This window comes from Hirundo rustica, chromosome 4 (assembly GCF_015227805.2).
Source record: "Hirundo rustica isolate bHirRus1 chromosome 4, bHirRus1.pri.v3, whole genome shotgun sequence".
NCBI classification, from domain to species: Eukaryota; Metazoa; Chordata; class Aves; order Passeriformes; family Hirundinidae; genus Hirundo; species Hirundo rustica.
The window spans coordinates 48197794-48217632 of record NC_053453.1 but is presented as its reverse complement, the minus strand read 5'-3'; the positions used below and the strand labels follow the sequence as shown (position 1 = coordinate 48217632).

The 19839-nt window shown below is 39.7% G+C and overlaps 1 protein-coding gene across 2 annotated transcripts in view; it reads left to right on the top strand.

Annotated features, from left to right (window-relative positions):
* The first annotated feature begins 249 nt into the window (after positions 1 to 249).
* Positions 250 to 19839, top strand: part of UBN2 (ubinuclein 2) — a 43524-nt gene continuing 23934 nt past the window's right edge. Inside the window, exons 1-4 of one of the 2 annotated variants that reach the window (XM_040062871.2) lie at positions 250 to 838; positions 4940 to 5032; positions 10292 to 10393; positions 19641 to 19778. In XM_040062871.2, the coding sequence (XP_039918805.1) occupies positions 419 to 838; positions 4940 to 5032; positions 10292 to 10393; positions 19641 to 19778 (753 nt within the window). In that variant the 5' untranslated portion in view covers positions 250 to 418. Of the gene's footprint in view, positions 839 to 1041; positions 1320 to 4939; positions 5033 to 10291; positions 10394 to 19640; positions 19779 to 19839 lie in introns of those variants that run through there. The other variant, XM_040062872.2, reaches the window with a different exon arrangement.

The window sequence follows — 19839 nt, the reverse complement described above, 5'->3', positions numbered from 1 at the left end:
CGCAGCCTCCCCGCGTTGCGCCGGGAGGACGAGCGCTGCACGCCGCCGCGGCGGCAGACGCCGACGGGCCCGGCGTGCGCATCGCCTCGGCAACCGGGGGCGGGCCCGGCGCCCGCGGCGTGTGGGCGGAGGCGGCCGCGCTGACGTCCGGGGGAAGCTGAGCAATAACAGCAGCGACGCGGGCCCGGCTGCGCCTGCGCGGGCTGCGGGGCTGGTCTATTTATGTGGGGGGGGCGCCAAGATGGCGGGGGTGGTGAGGAGAACGTAGGGGTACCTCCGACCGGGCGGCGGAGCGGGGAGGAGGGAGAGGGAGGAGCCGGGGCCGGTGGGAGGGAGCGAGCGAGCGCGGAGAGCGGTGTCACCGAACGTGTGAAGCGGGGGCCGGCGGGCGGGGGGGAGGGGGGGGCGGCGGTGGAGGATGGCGGAGCCGCGCCGGGTGCCGTTCATTAGCCTGTCACCCGTGCGGCGCCGCGAGGGCGAGAACCTGGCGCTGGAGCGAGAGCCAGCGGGCCGCGACCCGGAGCCGCCTCCGGCGGGCTGTGAGGCGCCACCGCTGGAGCCGCCGCCGCACGAGCCGCCCAGCGACAGCGCTGCCCGCCCGGAGCCGCCCCGCGACCCCGGCCGGCCCGAGCAGCCGCCGCAGCGGGAGCCCCCCCGGCCCGAGCCGCCGCCGCTGCCGCCACCACCGCGCCAGAGCGGGCGGCAGGAGCTGCCGCTGCCGCGGGAGGCGCTCCCGCTCCGCCAGACGGTCCGCCTGGAGGTGGTGCTGAAGGACCCCACCGAGGAGGGCTGCGTGGAGTTCAGCTACCCGGAGCTGCTGCTGTGCGGGGACTCGCGGGTACGGGACCTCCCCTTCCCCTTCCTCCCTCCCTTCCCGCCGGCATGGGCCCCGTCGCGCTTCTTCCTCCTCCTCTCGGCTGCCGGCGGCCCCGGCCTTGCCGGTAGTGTTATCGGTTACCCCTTGCTGCTCGGGGGTGGTCCGGGTACGGCGGGAGGGGCGGTGTCCTGGGGGGAGTCCGGCAGCCTCGCCGTCGGTGCGGGCTCCTCCTGGTGCTGAGGCTGCGCCTGCCCCCGTGGGGGGAACGGGAGGCTTCCCACTTGGTCCTGAGCTGGCCAAGGGCTCCTGGCCTTTGGTGCGGCCTGAGGCGGAGGAGCGCCGGTGTCTTGTGTCCCATTTATCCCGGCTTACCTCCCTGCCGCTCCCCTTCCGTGCCCGGCGAGATGTTGCATCTTCCCTTTCTGGGAGCTCTCTACCGGCAGCTGGACGAAACTCTGACGGCGCCGGTCTGTAATCCGGGTTGTCCCTAGGCTGTGTGCAGGTAAATAAAGCCCGGCTCTGGATGAGTCTCGAGAAGCAATGCAGTGATCATTAGCAGGCTTGGAGAGGAGTTCTTGTAGTCTTGGAGGGGGCAGCGATAAATGAGAGTTAATGTTGAACCGGTAATCTCACCTGTAAGTGTTGAGAACTTAATTCAAGAAAACAAAACCAAAGTGTTATTCCTTGGCTTGTTCCTCCCAAGCAGAAAGTGTTTGATATTTGAGCTACTTTGTCTTTTAAGGACAAAGCTCTTTAGGAAGCAAGCAGCATTAGCCAATCAACAGGGCCCACTGTTCCAAGTAGGAAGGAGGGATGCACGTCCTTAAGCTGGTTACACTTGGGCTGCTCATTCTTAGTTGAGGATACCAGTGAAGTTGTACTTGATCGGAATAATTTTTGCTTCTCTTTAATGCAGTACACAGTTTTAGAGAAAGCTTATCTCTTACTGGAAAAGGCAGAGGGCATGAAAGTAACTATTATGAAGACAGTTATGGTAGATCTGGTGATAAAGCAAGTGTCAAATACCAGTACTGATGCTGCCATGGGATTTTTACATCCAGCGGAAACTTGAATATGGTTGAAACTTTTCTTATAAGCCAGAGTGTTTCTAGGTGATTATGGTGCTGTAACTGTGTTTAGTGGGCTGCTCACTTCTTCTGTAAGAGGGATAGATGCACTGGATTGTTCAAATGTGGAAGACAGAAAAATCAGTGACTGATTTTAAACCCTTAGATCTTGTCATGCAAGTTAAAAGATTCCTTCTGTTCATCCTGTTCTACAGCTGTTGTGGGCAAACAGTGCCAGTTATGACTCTTCAGAATTAGTGTAGCATAATCATGCTGCTCTCTGAAGTGCAATCTTTCTGAACAGTTCTGTGAAGGTGAAAATTGTGTTAGTGTTTAGAAGTGGTTCAGTACTTGAAGGCTGACTTTTCCCTTTGGCAGCTCCCAGTTCCATAACTGCCTTTTATTCTGAAGGTTGCCAGTATCTTAATCGCATGTTCAGGGTAAACGGGCCCTTTCTGATGTAGTTCTGATGCAAATTTCTTGTCTTACGGGGGAGGAAGAGCATTGATTTAGGGGATTTTGGTACGACTGGGATCAGAAACTCTTTTTAAGGTAGAGGCAGTGATGGTAATGCTTTATAAGAGACTTTGTATATTTTTCAGCTCTGTAGAGTCCAAGTTAAAATGAATGGATCATAATGGTTCTTCTGTTACTGGGTTGTGGAGCAATCAGCTGATTTACTATGTAAAACAGTGTCATCAATTATGATCCTTTTAAAGTGATTCTGGACTTTTACTCATGTTTAAAACCCGATCTATACGTGGCCTGCCAGTTTAATTTCTTGCTTGTTATATGCTAGAACCTAGAAAAGCTACTCTGGTATTAGGGAAGATTTAAAATCATGAAATTTGCTTTTTCAAAGTAGGTAGTAACTAATTGGCAGTTAATGTGGTTTTATGTGGAGTTTTAGATTTCAAATTTTTTTTGTTTCAGTAATGTTTCAATTTAAAATTAACAGTTCAGGTACTTTATTTTTACTGTGCAGATGTTTTGTAGGGTGAAGATTGATTTGGCTTTCTGGAAGCTATTGTTGACTCCTCCCTTATAAGAAGTTGCTCAACTTTTTTATAACATTTCCCATTAAAATTTAACATTACAACGTCAGGAGCTTGTCTTTCTGTCTTGTAGTGTTCTTAGAACTGTAGCAACCAAGAAAAGTTCTCCAAAGGAAGGCAAGGACTGATGCACAGGCATAATTTTAAATGTGGTTTAATAGGCAATGATAATAATAGTTACATAATAATGAAGTGGTAGAGAATCCCAAGGCTGATTTGGCAGTGCTACTTCTGTCTTTTTTTTTAAATTCCAAATTTAGGTTCCTATGCTGAATCAGAAGCTAGTGGGAATGTTTATTTTAAAAACTTGTGCTGTCCTTGTCCTTTTTTGCCTTGATAAAGAGGACATCCTTTGATAGGGTTGTTTGTAGAGTTCATCTTTTGGGAGGAATTATATAATGTTTTAAACGTGAGTAGTAAGTTTGTATGGTTGAAGGGTTTATTTGCCTCTTAAAAGCTGGCGGAAGTGAAAGTGTGCTCCCATTTCTTTTGGGGTAACTGAGGCTTGGTGCATAAAATCCAGGTCAAAGTGGATGAGCCAGAAGCTCAAGTTGGATTCTGTCGAACAGGCTCTAAAGGTGCTGAAGTAGTAATGTCTTAGTTTGAGAGCCATCCATCAAAATAGTCAAAACTAAAATTTGCTTAAATTTGAGTTTTCAGTAGTGCGTAATTAATCAAATTGATAGTCAGCTGCAGCTTTGAATGTTTGATGGAGAGAGGCAAGTTAACACTTATGTACTAAGTTTTACTTGATCTTTAGGCTCAACCTTGTCTCCTTTCACAGTTAGCAAAAAGCCACATATGCCTAGTAGAAGATGAGGAATACCTTTTCCCAGCCAAAAGTAGAGAAAATGGTGTTTCATGAATTGAGCAGTATTTTATGTTTAATTATGCCTGCAGGAAATAAGTAAGTGGCTTTAATTTACATTTTAGGAGTAACTATCACTTGTATTATTTTTTTCTTGAAATACTTGGTCTTGAAAATGTATTATAATTATGTAGTGTTTGCAGTTTTGCTTAGCTTACCTTTCTCATTACATTAGTCTTGATGATAATGAGCTGGTTTGGTAAACATTTGGTCAGTATACTGGCTTTTCATACTATGGAAGAAGGATCTTGCTTTTCTGAACTTAGGTTTTTATGTTCTTCATAAATCTTCATTTATTCATTGGTGAGTAGTCCACGTGCAGTAAAATTAGTTGCCATGCATAAAGTTCTGCAAAATAGAATTCTGTTCCACCGTATTTTAGCATCCTAGTGCCTTCCCCCTTCTGTCAATTACTGCATTTATGTGAACTCCAGTTTGAAGGAGGGAAGTCCTGTTTTTCTGCCATCACTTATTAAAAAAACCAGAAGCCCTATGTATATCGTGTTCATTGACTTTGTCTTAGTGAAAACCTCTTTTTTAGAAAACACCAAAAAAGTAAGAGGCTACTCCCCCCTTGTATGTATAGCTGGAATATTAAATCTCTTTTGTGGCTAACGCAGTTATGATTACTGAAATGAACTCTTACACTGTAATTTTTTTCTTTAGATAAAAGACTTATGTTCATTATGGTTATAATTTACTGAGGTTTTTAGTCTTCCGGCTGTTTGCTTCCTGGTTAGCACACCATGTACATCCTGTCAGATGTATCTAGAAGGATCATAACACCTGTTAAAGGAACCAGTGGAAGCAGAGGTGAAAAGGAATTGTGGTTAGAGAGAGGTTTTTTTAACCTCAAATGGCCATAATTCTCTCTTATGCTTACATTTTTAATTGAGGTTGTAGTGGAATGCTTGAGAAAGTACAAATCTGAGTATTTCTGTTAATTCTTCTGATTTTGTTGTCATCAGAAGAAAAGTTGCTGTATGATAATTCAATTATCAAAGTAATTTTTAGAGATTAAGTATAAATTATGACTGCTTAGTCATCAAGTATTGGTTTTTGACATTTAATAGGTTTTGAGATGCACTTGGTGTTTCTTATGGAATGAATGTGTAACTTTTGCATTTTTCAGAAGAAATCAGTTCATTTAGAGGATCCATTTAACGATGAACAACATGAGCGACATGAAGTAGAAATGCTTGCCAAGAAGTTTGAGGCAAAATACGTGAGTTACTGCACTTTGTTAAAAAATACTAATATTTAATAGTGATAACAGATAATTTTGGGTTGTTTTTTTTTTTTTTCCTGAATAAGGTTGCTGATTTAGTGTCAAATGACTTCTGTATATTTCAAGGATGACTGCCTCACTGTATTTCATTTAAGTAACTTGAAGCTGCCACAAGCTTATCAGACATGTCTGCTAAATAGGTTTTGCTATAGATGTTTTAGCTTGTGAAGCTATTCTTGGAAAAGCTTCCTATATAAATACAACTTGGTAATAGATGCAGATCAATATTCATGCTCTACACTGTGCTGGAGGAAAGAGTTTTTGTGTAATGCTGTTGTGCTCTATTGAGCAGCTCTTCTCTTTGGGCTAAATACTGATGAATCTTGATGAATTCCTGACTAGTTTGGAATGTTTCCATAGGAAGTTGTTAAATAGTAAATCATTACTCGATTAATGTCTTGTAGCTGCCAGCTGCCTAGAGATACTCTACTGGCTCCTGGAAGAGTAGTGTGAGTGACTTGAACAGCACTAGTAGCTAGCAACATTAAAAGCCTTTCACTAGTTAATGGAGGTAGAAATCGGAAAATGTTGACAAAAACCACACCCAAACAGGTCTTTAAGAATTCATATGGGTAGGGTTGGGTGATTAAGTCTGAGCTGGCAGTCAGAGCTCATCATCGTGCTGAGGCATGTTGATATTCTGGATAGAACACCTCAATAATAAAGAAGGGAAACAAGAGCAATCATTTGTATCTTTTGCTATTAATATGCATATTAAAATCTTTTTTGTCTGACTTACTTGGATTCTTTTTCTTTCTGGCAAAGGCAGATTTTTTTTTTAAGTGCCCAGTTTTTACATTCTCTAGAAGTAATTACTATTTCAAGGCATGTTGGCTGTGAAAGAGTGAAATCAGCTCTTAAAACTGAAAAGACTCATTCTCATCTTTTGCAGAGATTGAGAGAATCCAATATGAATTGGGAAGACTGTCAAAATGCTGTTTGCTTTTAATTTGAATGATAATTTTTTTTTTAATGTGAGAGAAAAATGTTTCAATCATACTTCTTTAGCAAACTCATTTCCTCTATTAAGGTTAAGGATTTTATAATGTCTGAAACAAGTTGCTTAATTACAGTTGATGAAAGTCAATGTAAGTATGTAAAGCAATGTATGTAGGAGGGAGTGGTAGTGGAAGCCATCTAATTTTACATATATGTTTATGCATCTATCAAAGCTGAACGTTTGCATTTATGGACAAAGCATGTTATTAGACTGAAGAAAACCAGAGTTCAATGTTCAGTACTCACAGAAAGGGGCAAATAGATTTTTTTTAACTTAGAAAGCAGCAAAAAATTACAATTTTCAATAGCTTAAATTTGTGGTTCCCTTGCATCTTCATTAGTACTTGCACTTCTGATTCCTTCCCTTTCATTCTCTGACTTGCCTTTTGTCCCTTCCAACACCATGAAAGGTTGTGTCTTCTATATAAAGAATCATTTACTAGGTTAGAGCCACTAAGCATTAAGGGTGATGAGGGATTAAGATTCTTGTGCTAGAAACTCCCTGTCCTTTCTCCTCCAGGATAAAAACCATCAGTCTCTGCTTGCCATCCATTCTCAGAGGAGTCACATCTCTGCACACTGACCCAGTACAATTTGTTCATGTTCTGACAGTATCTAGCCATCTTCTTTTTCTTGTGAGACATTCACTGCATAGCTTCAGTTGGAGCAGGGATCCCATGTAGTAGATAGCCATTCTCCTCGAGTGAGTGACCAGCTGCAGGATACTCTTCCTAGCTGGAGTTACATTGTAACACTTCGTAACAGTGTTTTACTGTAAATGTTATCAGTGGTTGAATGAGGAAAAAAAATAAAGGGTTTTTTGGGCTTTTTTTCAGATTTGCAGGAAGCACTATATCCTCCTTTAATTAGGTATTACTTATCTAAGATATCTATTTAAAATGGAGTCGAACATTGTTTTTAATCATAACATGTGGCAGTGCTTCTGGAAAATCTGATGCATGAAGAACAGTCTGCTTGAAGACTTTTTACTTCTTTTCAGATACATTCCTGTACTCATAACCAAATCAGTGCACTCTCTGATAAATTTTGCAGGTACTAAGAAAAGCCTAGGAATAAGTGCATTTTTGTAAAACAAAATACATGACGTACCATTTCTTTGCTTGATTATTCAGAACTCCTGCAATTGCTGCACATACTAAACATCAGCATAAAAAACTGCTCTGAAGGGTTCCCATTTTCATTGTTGTGATTGCTGTTATTCTCAAGATGAAATCACTGTTGTGAACACGATACTGAACCTTGGACAACTTTGTACATATGTAAGAATTTTTCTTGGATCAAAGCGGAGTCTATCTAATGGATGGCAGCATAGTCTCTGACACTAATGGAATCTCATACTTGGAAGTATAGTAGAGCAAGTGTTCATTGATATTACTTCACTGTGCCTGCCTGGAAGTCTGTGTTGCATCTTAATTTCTCTCAAAGCTAAAGATTACATGTTTAATATTTTTATAGCTTTTGGCCAGAAATCTACCAGATCATTACTGGATTTCTGTGTTCCACAGCACTGAAGTATTGTGATGACTGTCATGTAAAAACACATTGTGTTTAAACCTGATGAGTTCATGTAGTGCTGTGTTGTAAGAATAGTTTCTGTATTCTAAGAAACCGAGAGATACTTCCAGTTCTTCTGCACATTGCATGTGATTTTGATGTTATCATCTAAATCCAGCCCTTTTGTTCTCCAGCTGTAGTGTCTTAACATTGTTGTTGTATGGAAGTGATGTTTTTTACCTTTAAACATCCTTGTTGGCTTACCATTCTCTTTTTTGTTCTAATTTCTTTTTTTAAATGGAAGGATATTAACGGTATGATGCCTTGATTTGTCAGTGTATAATGATGACTTCTGGTTTGGTTCTCTGTTCCTTTTTTTTTTTTTTTTTTAAGTCCCAACTCATATTTTTTTGACCATTCTTGATTAAGCACACGTCTGAACTGTGTGTAACAACTCCAGTGGTTCCTGAGCAGCATAACAAAATTAGAGCGTGCTGGTTTTTTTTTGTTGTGGTGTGGGTTTTTTGTTGTTGTTGTTTGTTTGTTTGTTTGTTTTTCTTAGGTTGTACTTACTTTTGTGTGGATTACTTTGTTTTATTGATGCTGAATTCAGGTGCCTATTTATCATACTAAATTCAGAGCAACTGTAAGGTTTTTCAGTGGTTCTTCAGTTGTTTTCTTTTTCCTTTACTTTCCTCAGTAAATTCTTATCTTAGACCCCTGTCATTCCCCAACTCTTTACCTGCTCTGCTGCTTTTAAAGGTGAATGAATGCACGTTCCATAATAATTTTGCTGATCACTCTTGCCAAAATGAGATACCTATTCTTGCCTTTTCTTTCCTAGCTGTAGATCAGACATCAGTTTAAGTGGACCTTCCTTATCTCATGATAGTTTCTTGTCTTTAAAGATGTTTGGACCGTTTTTTAAGCATTTGTAATACTTTTTTCTACCAACATTTCTTCCTCCTCTGTATATTCTTGTGCCTGCTGGTTCTGCTGTTAATAGCTTTTATTAAATTATACACCATAAGGACCTGGTTTATAGGTTCTGCTCTTCAAGATTCTTCAGGTATTGGCATTGTATTTACCACCTACTTTCTAGTCCTGTTGGGCAAAGGTTGTTAAAACACAAAGTTACATGACACCATTACACAGTTAATATCTTAAAGTCATCTTTGGCTTTTTTGAATACTTGCATGAGTGGTATTTGCAGCTTCAGGAACTAGACGCCTTAATTTGCTCTCGTATTGTGACTAATGTTCTGGGACTTCTTGTTGGAGGAAAGCTGCAGTAGTAAAACTTCTCTGAAGTGCCTCCAGGCACTTAAGCCAGAATCATGAATTATATAAGCTTTTGCTCTGGAGTTTAATCGGAATTCTTAAGTGCTGCCTTTTTCTAACTTATTTTTTCTTTTCTCATCCATCTCATGCAAACTTTTTTTTTTTTTATACCACGTTTTGGAAATGTGCAGTCATTCAGCTGTTTTTCCAGATGAGTGATTGTAGGAGATGATAGGACTGATAGGAATACTTAGCTTGGGAATGTGAATTAAAAGCAGAACTCACTTTTGAGGTTTTTCTGCTATGACTATTGCCTTTGTTTATTTATGTATATGTGAGAGATTCCTGTTTGCTTGCAACAGCACATGCTTTACTCTGTTACAAACTTGCATGTTCTCAAAATTTTGTTTAAATGGAGGTGTTGAGACACATACCCCTCTCATAAAAGAGCAAGGGTGAAACCACCTTTGAACAGTGTCTGCATTCTCATAGTAACAAGTGGTCTGTGATATTTGGTTGTCTCAGCTAGAAAGACTGACTTGCTAGAAAGACTAATGCTCAGAGCTGTAGGGTGCAGGCAGAGAAGTTTCAGGAGCAAGTCTTGAATTCATGGAAGTTAGCATTTTAATGAGGGCAATGCTTTTTTGAGAATTTTATCTTTTAAGACTTTATTGGTAATTTTGACAATATATGTGAGCTAGAGAACTAGGCCTTAGATTTTAAGATTTTTCTGTAAATTTTTCTGTAACTTTAAGTTTCAATTTCCTGAATATTTGAGCTGGCTGCGAGTGTTTACATGACCTAACAATGAAATTTCCACATGAAAAGAATACTTGCAAATTAAAATTAATTTTACTCTCTCCTGGAGGTAAGTGAGCCCATCCATAGTTTGCAATGCAGCTTCTGGCTTTAATACTCAAGTAACATTTTATGTTTTAACTTTTTATGTGATATAGAGAATTAATCCATCTTGTGTAGGGAAATACTTTAATCAATTCTAGGCTATCATTATTTTCCCTTGTAATGACTCTGTAACATAATGAAAAACTTAACACTTTCTAAATTGTCCCAGCCCTTCTATCATTAGCAGTTCAATCATTATACTTTAAAACCATGGGACGGGGAAATGTCTCTAAATAGGCAATGTGAGGAAGATCTTGTTCTTGTAGAAAAAAGTAGCTAGTGACTGCCTTTCAGGGATGCTTCTGGTGAGGCGTGTTAGCCAGAATGCATCCATGTGTGGAAGTTCTCATTGGTCATCTACACCATCTTCAAGGAAGCATTCAAGAAAGCAAAAGTGCTAATTCCTTGAATGATTATTCCTCTAATGCCTTATGCTTTGTAGGCTTTAGTACGTTGTTTCCATGTTTCTTAAGTGATGTAACACTTGCTTTGTCTTCAGGGTGGAAAGCCCCACAGACATCGAAAAGATCGCCTGCAGGATCTAATCGATATAGGTTATGGCTACGATGAGACGGATCCTTTCATTGATAATTCTGAAGCGGTAAGTAAGCCTCATCACAGCAGCAAGAAATCATGAGACAGTGCTTTACCTTTTCAAGACAGAAGAAAGGTAAGGGAAAATACTTTGTACCTGTCTATAACTGATGAGAATGCAAAGGGCATACTACTTTGGGAGACCAATGAATGTATTTGAAGTCTTTTTCAAGATGTTATGTACCAAAGAATTAAGAAAGCCATTCCTAGATCAAATAATTTTCCAGCTTTAGAAATTAAAATATTTTTGTTTGTGCTCTTCATTTACTGTTGACTGAAATGACACTGGCTCTGTTTAGTTTCTTGTACTAGCTCTCTGGATTATTAGTGGGTTACTGACATTAGATTTCCTGCATCAGATCAGGAAGCTATTCTCCTCTTAAAAACCAGTAAAAATAGGATGGTTATTCTAAACATTGAATATGTCTGAAAAATTTGAGACAAAGCAGGTTAAACAGCCGGATATTACTGCTTATTTTGAATATTTTTCAGAAATGAAAACACATCCCAAGGTAAAAGAAAAAGGTATTAGTCTGGTGCAGGCAGTATCAAGGATATCAGAAGGTTTATAAGAGGGTGTTTGAAGATATGTTAGAGGTGATATATGAAATTATGAAAATGATAAGCTTGGAAGAAAGAGTGGATTATCTAAAAGCTCAGAAACTTCCTTTAATTCTTCTTTATTAAATGTCAGAAAGAAGTATGTGTAAAGTTTAGTCAACTAAAAAAAAAAGAAAAAATAAGGACTGTCATTTGCCAGCCTTCAGTTTCCTCCAGTGCTGAGTGATACTGAACAAAGCAACAGTGATTGGTGTGAGGGGGAGGGGGCTAGAATTCTGAATGGGAGAGGAAAGATTATGAAAAGGAGTTGAAAGGAAAGAGTAAGAAAAGCACATAAGTGCATTGCTTAGCATATGTTACATCAAGCCTTCATTTCAATTCTAAAACTTTACCATAAAGAGCTGTAAACTGAGGTGTGAAGTTGCTCGGATGTAGATGTTGGAATGAGTGATCCTATGGCCTGTGTGAGGTGTACAGGAAGTGTCTGCAGAGCTAATACCTTTTTCAGCAGAAATTGAGCAGTCAACCACAGTGCATAGCAGGCTGAGCTTATCTGTGTGCACTGGTAGTTTTTGAAGTAGGTGTGAAGTCGTGTGAAGAGGCAGTTTGTTGTAAGGTGCTTATTGTAACATATATCAGTCTTTTTTTTTGTTTTGTTTAGAAACTTGAACCTGCCAATATTAAACTGTTCTATCATTATCCCATAAATTCTGATTGTGCTGCTGGAACAATATTGGGGTCTGAGCCTTCATATGTATTTTCCAAAGGTCAGATTCTGGTCTCCAGCTTGGTAGGAACAGACCTGCTTCATTTCTGCTGAGACACCACTTGAGCCACCATAGGTTTAACTGGTTTCTTGCTGTTGCTTAAGTTCATCATCTTTGCTTTTAAAACTTTGATACCAACCCCAAGTTCTAGCTAGGTTTTCCTGGATTTACTGTGTCCTGTCACAGAACTGATAGGAGATTTGGAACACTGGCAGTACTCAAAGCACGGGTTTCTGTCACGAAGTGCGAGTCTTGTGTATTAATGCTTAGCATAATGTGCCTCCTTCCAGCACTGGTGATGCTACCAGCAGCAGATCGGGTAGATTTGCAGGAGCATTTACTTCTGTCTCTTGCCAGAGTCCTTGCAAAATGTACAAAAGGCAATTGTTAGAGGATCAGATGCTTGCATCATGTGCTAGCTGTGGAAGCTATTGGGCAGAAATGGTGTATTCTCTAAAGATTGCTCTTGCCAACAAATCATTATGCCTTGTGTCTGCCTTACAAATACGGACTAGTGAGAGACCATCTTTGTTTTGCTTTTATCCCTATTTTTTATAGAAAAGAAGAAAAAATATAGTGTGCCAACTGTAGTCCATGTTGCTGTTGCAGAGCTCCTGTAATGTGGGAGTTGAAGTTCAACCAAACCTCTAATTCCATTATTCTGTTTTGGATACAAGAGAAGTGTTCAGCAAGAAAATCTACATGTCTGGCTTGCTCATCTTCCTGTGGCCAGCTATGAAATTGCCATGTACCCTGAGATGTGTCAGAGCCAGGCTTTGGACTTCTTACAAGATACACTTTCTTACACATAAAACACTGTAATATCCTGGGCAAAAACACTTGAAAAGTGAAGGAGTGCCTCCTTAATTGCTCCAGGATTAGCTTGTCTCTATCCCAGGAAAAAAAAATAAAATGAAAGCTTCTTCAGAATTTTAGTCCTTTTTTTTTGTCACAGTTGTGAAAAAATACTGAGCTCTTTGGCACTGAAACAGATTTATTCCATAGCTTTAGATACTTTCCTTTTAAAAACATATTTTGAGGTAAATGCAATATGCAGGCAAGCAGGAAATCTATATGAGCAGCTATTCTTGGGTTGAGCATTTTGACTGTAGTCAGTGAATTGTGATAATTCCAGTAAAAAAATGTAAATCAAAATCAGCTTACTATTATTTCTACCTGCTCTATAGGGGTTACCCTAATGGCAAGTCCTAGTCTTTGCTTATCTTAATGGACCTATACAAAATGTCTGTAACCTGCAAAGAAAGCTGTCCCTCCTCAGTGTTCCCACTGCTTTGATGTTGAAAATAGGTTTTGCTGTAGTGTAAGCTGCCCAGAACTATATTCTTTGTGTAGTGGAATTCCTGTAGAATTTTTCACCCACTCTATTTTTCCTGCACACACATGCATGTCCAGCCAGATCAGGCTGATTACTTGCTCTTGTGATGACCTCTGATTGTCTTGTTGGTTGAATACCTTCCTGGCAATGTAAGCTTTATATAGGTAGAGACCGCAAGCGAACACAGTGCTTTCTGAGCTTTCTGCTATTCAATACAGAAGGGGGAATTTAAAGTAATACATGGTGTTAATGAAAATATATGCCGTTTTCTCTTACTTGAAGGTAACAAGGCTTGGATATCCAAACCAAAGACTTCCCCCATTCCAAGTAGATGAATGTAGGAAAAGAACTGTTGACCTAAAAATCTGTAACCAGTGTCTTTTGAAGCAGTGATACCAGGTAGCCGTACTAGCAGGAATTGAAGCTAAATGTGAGCACCAAGAGCAGTGGGAAGCAGGCAGTTTAGTTCTTCAGACACCCAGCCTCCTGTGTAAATATTTGATCTAGTCTGTTATATTCATAGTTCCATAGTAGCCTTCTAAAGACTGATGTAAAAAATTCCTGTGCTGGTCACTAGAGAAAACCAGCATATTGATGGTTTCTCATACATTGAAAGTTTCTTCAAAACAGGTACTTCAGCTAAAGGGAAGAACTTTATTTAGCTACATCTTGCCTCAGGAGCTCAGATCATCTTTAAAAAAAAAAAAAAACTTTTCAAAGATTGTGTTGGTTTTAGTAACTCTGGACACATTGTTAAAAGCATTGCTCTTTTTCTATCTGGGTTCCCTGGAATACTTTCCCTAACTTAAGGGCTTGGTCTGCGAAAATTCTGTGTCTTGATACACAGTTTACACATGTTTCCAGGATAAATTTGTCTTCATCTTGTTATCTCCAGACTTAAAAAGGTATGGTAGATTTAATGTCCTCTTTTCTCCTACCCTGGCTTGCCCCTAAAACCTGAAGCTGATGGGTTATCAGTAAGGTATCTTGGACGAGACTCTTGAATATCTGAGAAACATTTTCCCAGCAAGAATAGCAGGTCAGGGGATGGCAGCTCAGTGTGTTAATGGAAACTTTTACCATTTTTGTGAGGTTCTTGGCCAGATGTAGTTTCAGGCCAACTTGATAGTGTTCTCTCCTTCTTCCTTACTCTAAGGAGTTTGTTTTATGCTAACTGTGGAAAGGAGTGGTGTTGTTTTAAAAAGATCACTCACTCTTAAAAAACCTAACAACCAAGCCATCAACCTGCAGATGTTAGAGACATTTACAGAAAAACACTCCATAGGATCCGTTATTAAACATACTTTTGTGGTGTGTTGAGAGAAATGGAACACTGGCATTTTTCATCTGGAAAAGGCTGCCTTTGTAGACCTCAGTCGCAAACCTCATCCACACTGAATACCTGAGGCTGATGTCTCTCTCTCTCTCCCAGAGCCCCGGCTCCATTTTGGCCTCGGCTAGCCTGAGAGAGAATCCACGCCGGTAGGAATTTTCCCTTCAGGGTCCCAAAAGATCCCAGAGGCTGCTGGAACCTTTTCCTTTAGAGAGAGCAGGTGTCCATCAATGGCAAAAGGAAAGAGTCTGCCCTCGGTCCGGAGGGAAATTACAGCTTTATTCAGTCTGTGGTCCTGCCCCTGCAGGGTCAGGAGCCCAGTCCAGTTCCTGTCCCGGTCCCAAGGCTAGAGAGATATTTCCACGTGGTCCCAGGGTTTTTACCCGGGGGGAAGGGGCTAGAGGCAGGGACAAGCCACTACCCAATCAGGGATAAGGTGGGAGTGGAACAGAGTCAGGATTACATTTCAGTGTGGGAGAATGGGTTGGGAAAAGGAGCAGGGACAAACCTCATGATACATTTTCCGAGGGAACAGGGTGGTACAGAAGAAGCCATTACAAAACCCAATATAAAAATGAAATACAATATAAACCCAAATAATGCACAACAACACGAGAGTGCATTAAAGCTTCTGTTTTTAAGAGGTTCATTTGCCAACTGTTTCATTTGCTCTGAATTGTTGTGTTTATATTATTACTGTCTTCCTTATTCATTGTCACTTTGCCCAGGCTTGGAAGTTGTGTGTTTGGGGAATAGAGCTCCCTTGGCCAAGTGCACAGTGTCACCTTTAATAATGTTTCATGCATACTTCCCATGTGTCTTCAGGGGTTGCCTGCCGGCTGGCCCTTAACATATACTCACTCAAATGCATAGGACAAGGGCAAGTTTCAATCCAGAGATTTTGTGCTCTTTGTCTTCCTCACTCCAAAATACGTCGGGATATAGAGTATCAAACAAATAGATACAAATGCAAGAACTAAGCAGATACAAGAACCAAAATGGCTCTAGGACCAAAGGTAGTTGAATTTGCAGAACACATCTGATGTTTGTTAAAGGAATAGTAATGTTTTTGTGCTCCTTCTGCGAAAAGGCATGCCTTTCTTTAGGAAAGAATAAGAATAAACTGAAAATTCAGCACCTGCATAGGTTCTTGAAAACACCTTGTATCTTGAGACTTGTATCTGGCCCGTGTACTACCCCTCTTTAAATTTGTAGGAGAAGGAAATAATAATGGGTGTAGCAACGTCCTGTATTTTGCTAGATTCAATTTTTTTGAAGAGCACAAAATCACTTTTCAAAGTAATCTGAGCTACTAGAGGGGTAGATTGGCCTAGGATCAGCTATTCTTTGAGTAGATAAATTTGTTTAAGTGGTACAATGAACTTATGTGTTTCCCAAAAAATATACAAACAGTATGATTACTAATGTAATACGAAGGGAAGTTTATAATATGCGAAAATAACAGGTCTTTGATAAGAGCGTTTGTCTTAAGCATCATATGTGGAAAGTCTGCTCTTTATGTTATATGATGGGAAAAGGAAAGTACAACTTTTTTTCTGCAGAGCCTTCTAGTAGTTCTGTAACATTAAACCTGGAGAGATTAAGTAATACATTACATAATTATTTAACACTGAACTAGATTTTCATTGTGGATCAGGTCAGAGCTCAAGCTCTGAAAGAATTGAGTTGTACAGATAAAAGTGATCATGTGACTGGTCATACATTTTATAACCTCCGCTGAAATGTTTTCAAGGTGATAAGAATGTAATCTCTTTGCAGTGAAGGTCACTTAAACTAATAGCCTAACTGGTGGAAGGGAATAAAAGGTGTTGGTCAAGATGGGAACAAAACAGGAGAATAGATGTATATTGGTACTTCTCTCAAGGTGCTCTTGTAGGCTGATGGATTACAATATCCTGACTACTAAGCTAGGATGCTCCTATGAGACTACCCTGGGCCAAGTATTACATCCTTTATAATCTCTTATGCTTTTTTCTGTTGTGCTCTGCTGGCTGTCCTTTTCCCCAGGGTTAAAAGAAAAACAAAACAACCACCAACTTGCCTGCACATTTTGGAAGAGAGCCCTTCTTTATCACAGGAAAGCTTTTTGTGCTTGCTTTTTGATGTTCCTTGGATTAGCAAAGCAATGCATTGTTTCTCCTTAACCTTGTTTGAGATTTCCTTGTAGGTTCTACTATACTGTAGTTTTGGAAAGATAATTGTTTTTGCTTGAGAACTTTGCCTTAAATGATGGCAAAGCCAAAGAGTGCATTTCAGTTCTTTGCATCTTGAAGAAGCATAGAGATCAATCAACTCTGTATGTTTGAAGTATCTTGAAGTGTGTAGTGAACTGTGTGGATATTTAGTCCATTTCACTGAAGGAACTGTATTTGACATAATTTCAGTAGCTTGGCCTTTATTTAGTGGGCTACTGATGATCAAAACTAAACAGTTCCCTCCACCCCAAGCTGGTTAGAGCTACCTCAAAAATAAACTCAGCAAGGTACAAAAATGATCCCTGCTTATCTTTTAGCTAAGTATTACCTGTTTTACAACAAATAATAACAAGGTACATTTGTTAAAACATTTGGACATGTTTGCACCAAATCTCAGTTCAAAGACTTAGTACAGAGGTATTTAAGAACTTTTTCAGATGTGTACTTTTAGAAGTTGTTGTCTGGAAGAGAGGTCAATGAGAAGAATCACAGCGGAGTGTCTGAGGATTGTGGTTAAAATACCTGGACACAAGAGTAGACAATACTAATATAAGATACTGCTGTGGGTCTTAATTTCAGAACAAAATTGGTGTAATCCGTAAAAATGCACTGTTCTTGGTGTAGTGATGAAGCTGAAAGCAGTTAACATATTTTTTAAAAAACTAATCTTTCATACCAAAACACTTAATTAGATTAATAGCACTAAAAGCATACTAATGTAGCTCAAAGACAATAGCTTAAAATAATTTACATATGAACCTGCTTTTAGATGGTCAGACAGTCTATCAGTCTTATTTTGTTATCTGCAGAATGACTCCATAATCAGTCACAGGACAAACCTGTGTTCACAGGAGTCAGTCAAGCCCTGTCTTTTTGTAGGTCTGGGATTTTTTGATTCTCGCCCTTGAAATGTGTAAGGAAGAGCAGAACACTGTAAAGGGCTTTAAACTTTTTTGTTCATAAGATAAATTGTGTGATTTCATACACAGAAAAAACTAGTTTAAAGCAAAGGTCTTGAAAACAATTCATAAGAAGATTTTGAATTTGCAAGAGCCATGTTCCCTCTAACTGAGAGTTCTGGAAGCATTTCAAAATGAAACTTAATCTCTCTTGCTAATCCCTTATACAAACATACTCATTTTCTGTTTAGTTAGGGCACTAGAAAATAGTAAGCTTAGCTCAAAGGGTGTGCTAGCTACATTGTGGTCTGCAGGCCCCTGTGTCTAAAATACAACATTGCGTTAAAAGTTATACCTTGTCCAGTAGGCTCAGGGTAAAAACAGATTTTGGTAAAGAAAAGTAGTCTTACTCAAGGGTTAAGAGGAACTGAATGTCAGAAAGGTCTTTGAAAGTTTAAGTTCATAGGCCTCAACAGAAGCTGTTGAATCCTCAACTGCTTAGTTGCACATCCACATCTTGCTAATGTTACTTGCCTGTTAACGGTTGTGGCATACATTCACTCATCAATATTCACATATTGAATGAATTCTCCCTTTCTTGTTGCCTTGTTCCAGTGGATCTGTGCTATGCAGCGTGTTGATCATTCAGATAATTTGCTGTGATTCATGATTCCTCATTTGTGGACTCTCTTTAATACTTACTTGTGTGTTACCCAGGCCTTCCTGTACTGCTCCACATCTCAGTCTTTACTGTGTTGGCTTTTGCTTTGTATGGTAATGATCCCAGCTTTGACTGTGTGCTTTTTCCTTCTAACCTAGCAACTACTGTATTCTTTTTTTGATCCTTTACTGCCCCAGCCATGCCAATTCAGTTCACACCCTGTCAGCTCAAATGGGAAATGTCTGCTCTGTCTATTAAGCACCATGGATAATAATTTCTTTTCTCTACTTTTATTTTCCTTGCACCTAATGAAGCTGGTTCTGAGAGCTGTGGAGAAAGCATGAGTTTTCTCTGGAGTTCTTACAGAACCTCTGCTTTGCATGGTCCTCCTGGTCTTTTAAGATGAATGATTAATCCACTATTAAGCCACTTCACTTTCAGTTTGTTCATTTAGTAGATTCTCTCACTTTCTTGTGCTAGCCTTTTGTATCACCTTAGGGTACTTGATAAATGCTGTCACCACTTTTCCTTTCCATTTTGTCTTTCTGTACTGCTTGTTAAGCTCTCTGTTCCAGGAAGATAAAATGTGGTGAGTCAGGGAAGTTTCTAACTACTTATTCAGATTAAATCCCTGGGTAGGCCTCCAGTTCTGGCTCTTTTTCCAGCTTCCTTGTTGAAGAATACATTTACTGTTTTACTTTTCTGAATAACTTTTCTTCCTGTCCAGAAGTCTTTGGTAGCCTAGACTTTTCAGTTCTTAAACCATTTTATCTTCAGTATATTTTACATGTCATGGAGGGTTTTGGTTGCATGTAATAATAGAATTAATATCGTCATCCATTATACTGATTATTGACTGTTTTTCCATGTCTTTGGATTTCAATATTTTGGAGATTCAGCTTTATAATTCTAACTTGGAAATTTCTTCATAAATACTAAGTACTTTTCAAAATAAACTATTGATAGAGTTTGATATATTTTGTGGTTTTAAAATTGTCTCAACAGAGTGAGAATTATTGCCTTCAAATGAAAAAAGTCCTGGCATTGTCATATTTGTTTAAAAGGCAATGTGGTATTAACCACTTAAAATTGGAAGTAAGGTGTAACAGATACTGTGGTTAAGTCTGTCATGTTTGGGACAGCTTTTTTAACAAAAGAAAATTTCAGAGATTTTTTTTTTTAAAAAAATAAGGTTTTGAGCAGGGCACTGTGGTGAGTTACCTTCAGAAAGCAGTAGTTTTAATGCTGTAATCCTGCCTTTTTGTACCAAAAAAAGGGCATTGTTTTAAAAGTTGAAAGGATACTCTGTGATATTAATGTTCTCTGCCTCAGACAGTAAATTTTCTTGCTATCCTATTTCTAGTAGCAAGCTGTGCTGTGAATTGGTATATATATTTTTTAATGTATAGGGACTAGTGAATGAACTACATGTTTAGTTTATTAAAAGATGCTGATAAGTTCATCTTCCTTTTCCTGTGCAGTATGATGAATTGGTTCCCGCATCCCTGACAACCAAATATGGAGGGTTTTATATCAACACTGGTACGCTGCAGTTCCGCCAGGCATCTGAATCGGAGGATGAAGACTTTGCAGAAGATAAGAAACATAGGCCACCTAAAGTGAGTGATTTTAATTAAGGCTTTTATACAGAAATAGAAGTTAGGTGGACATTGAAAATAT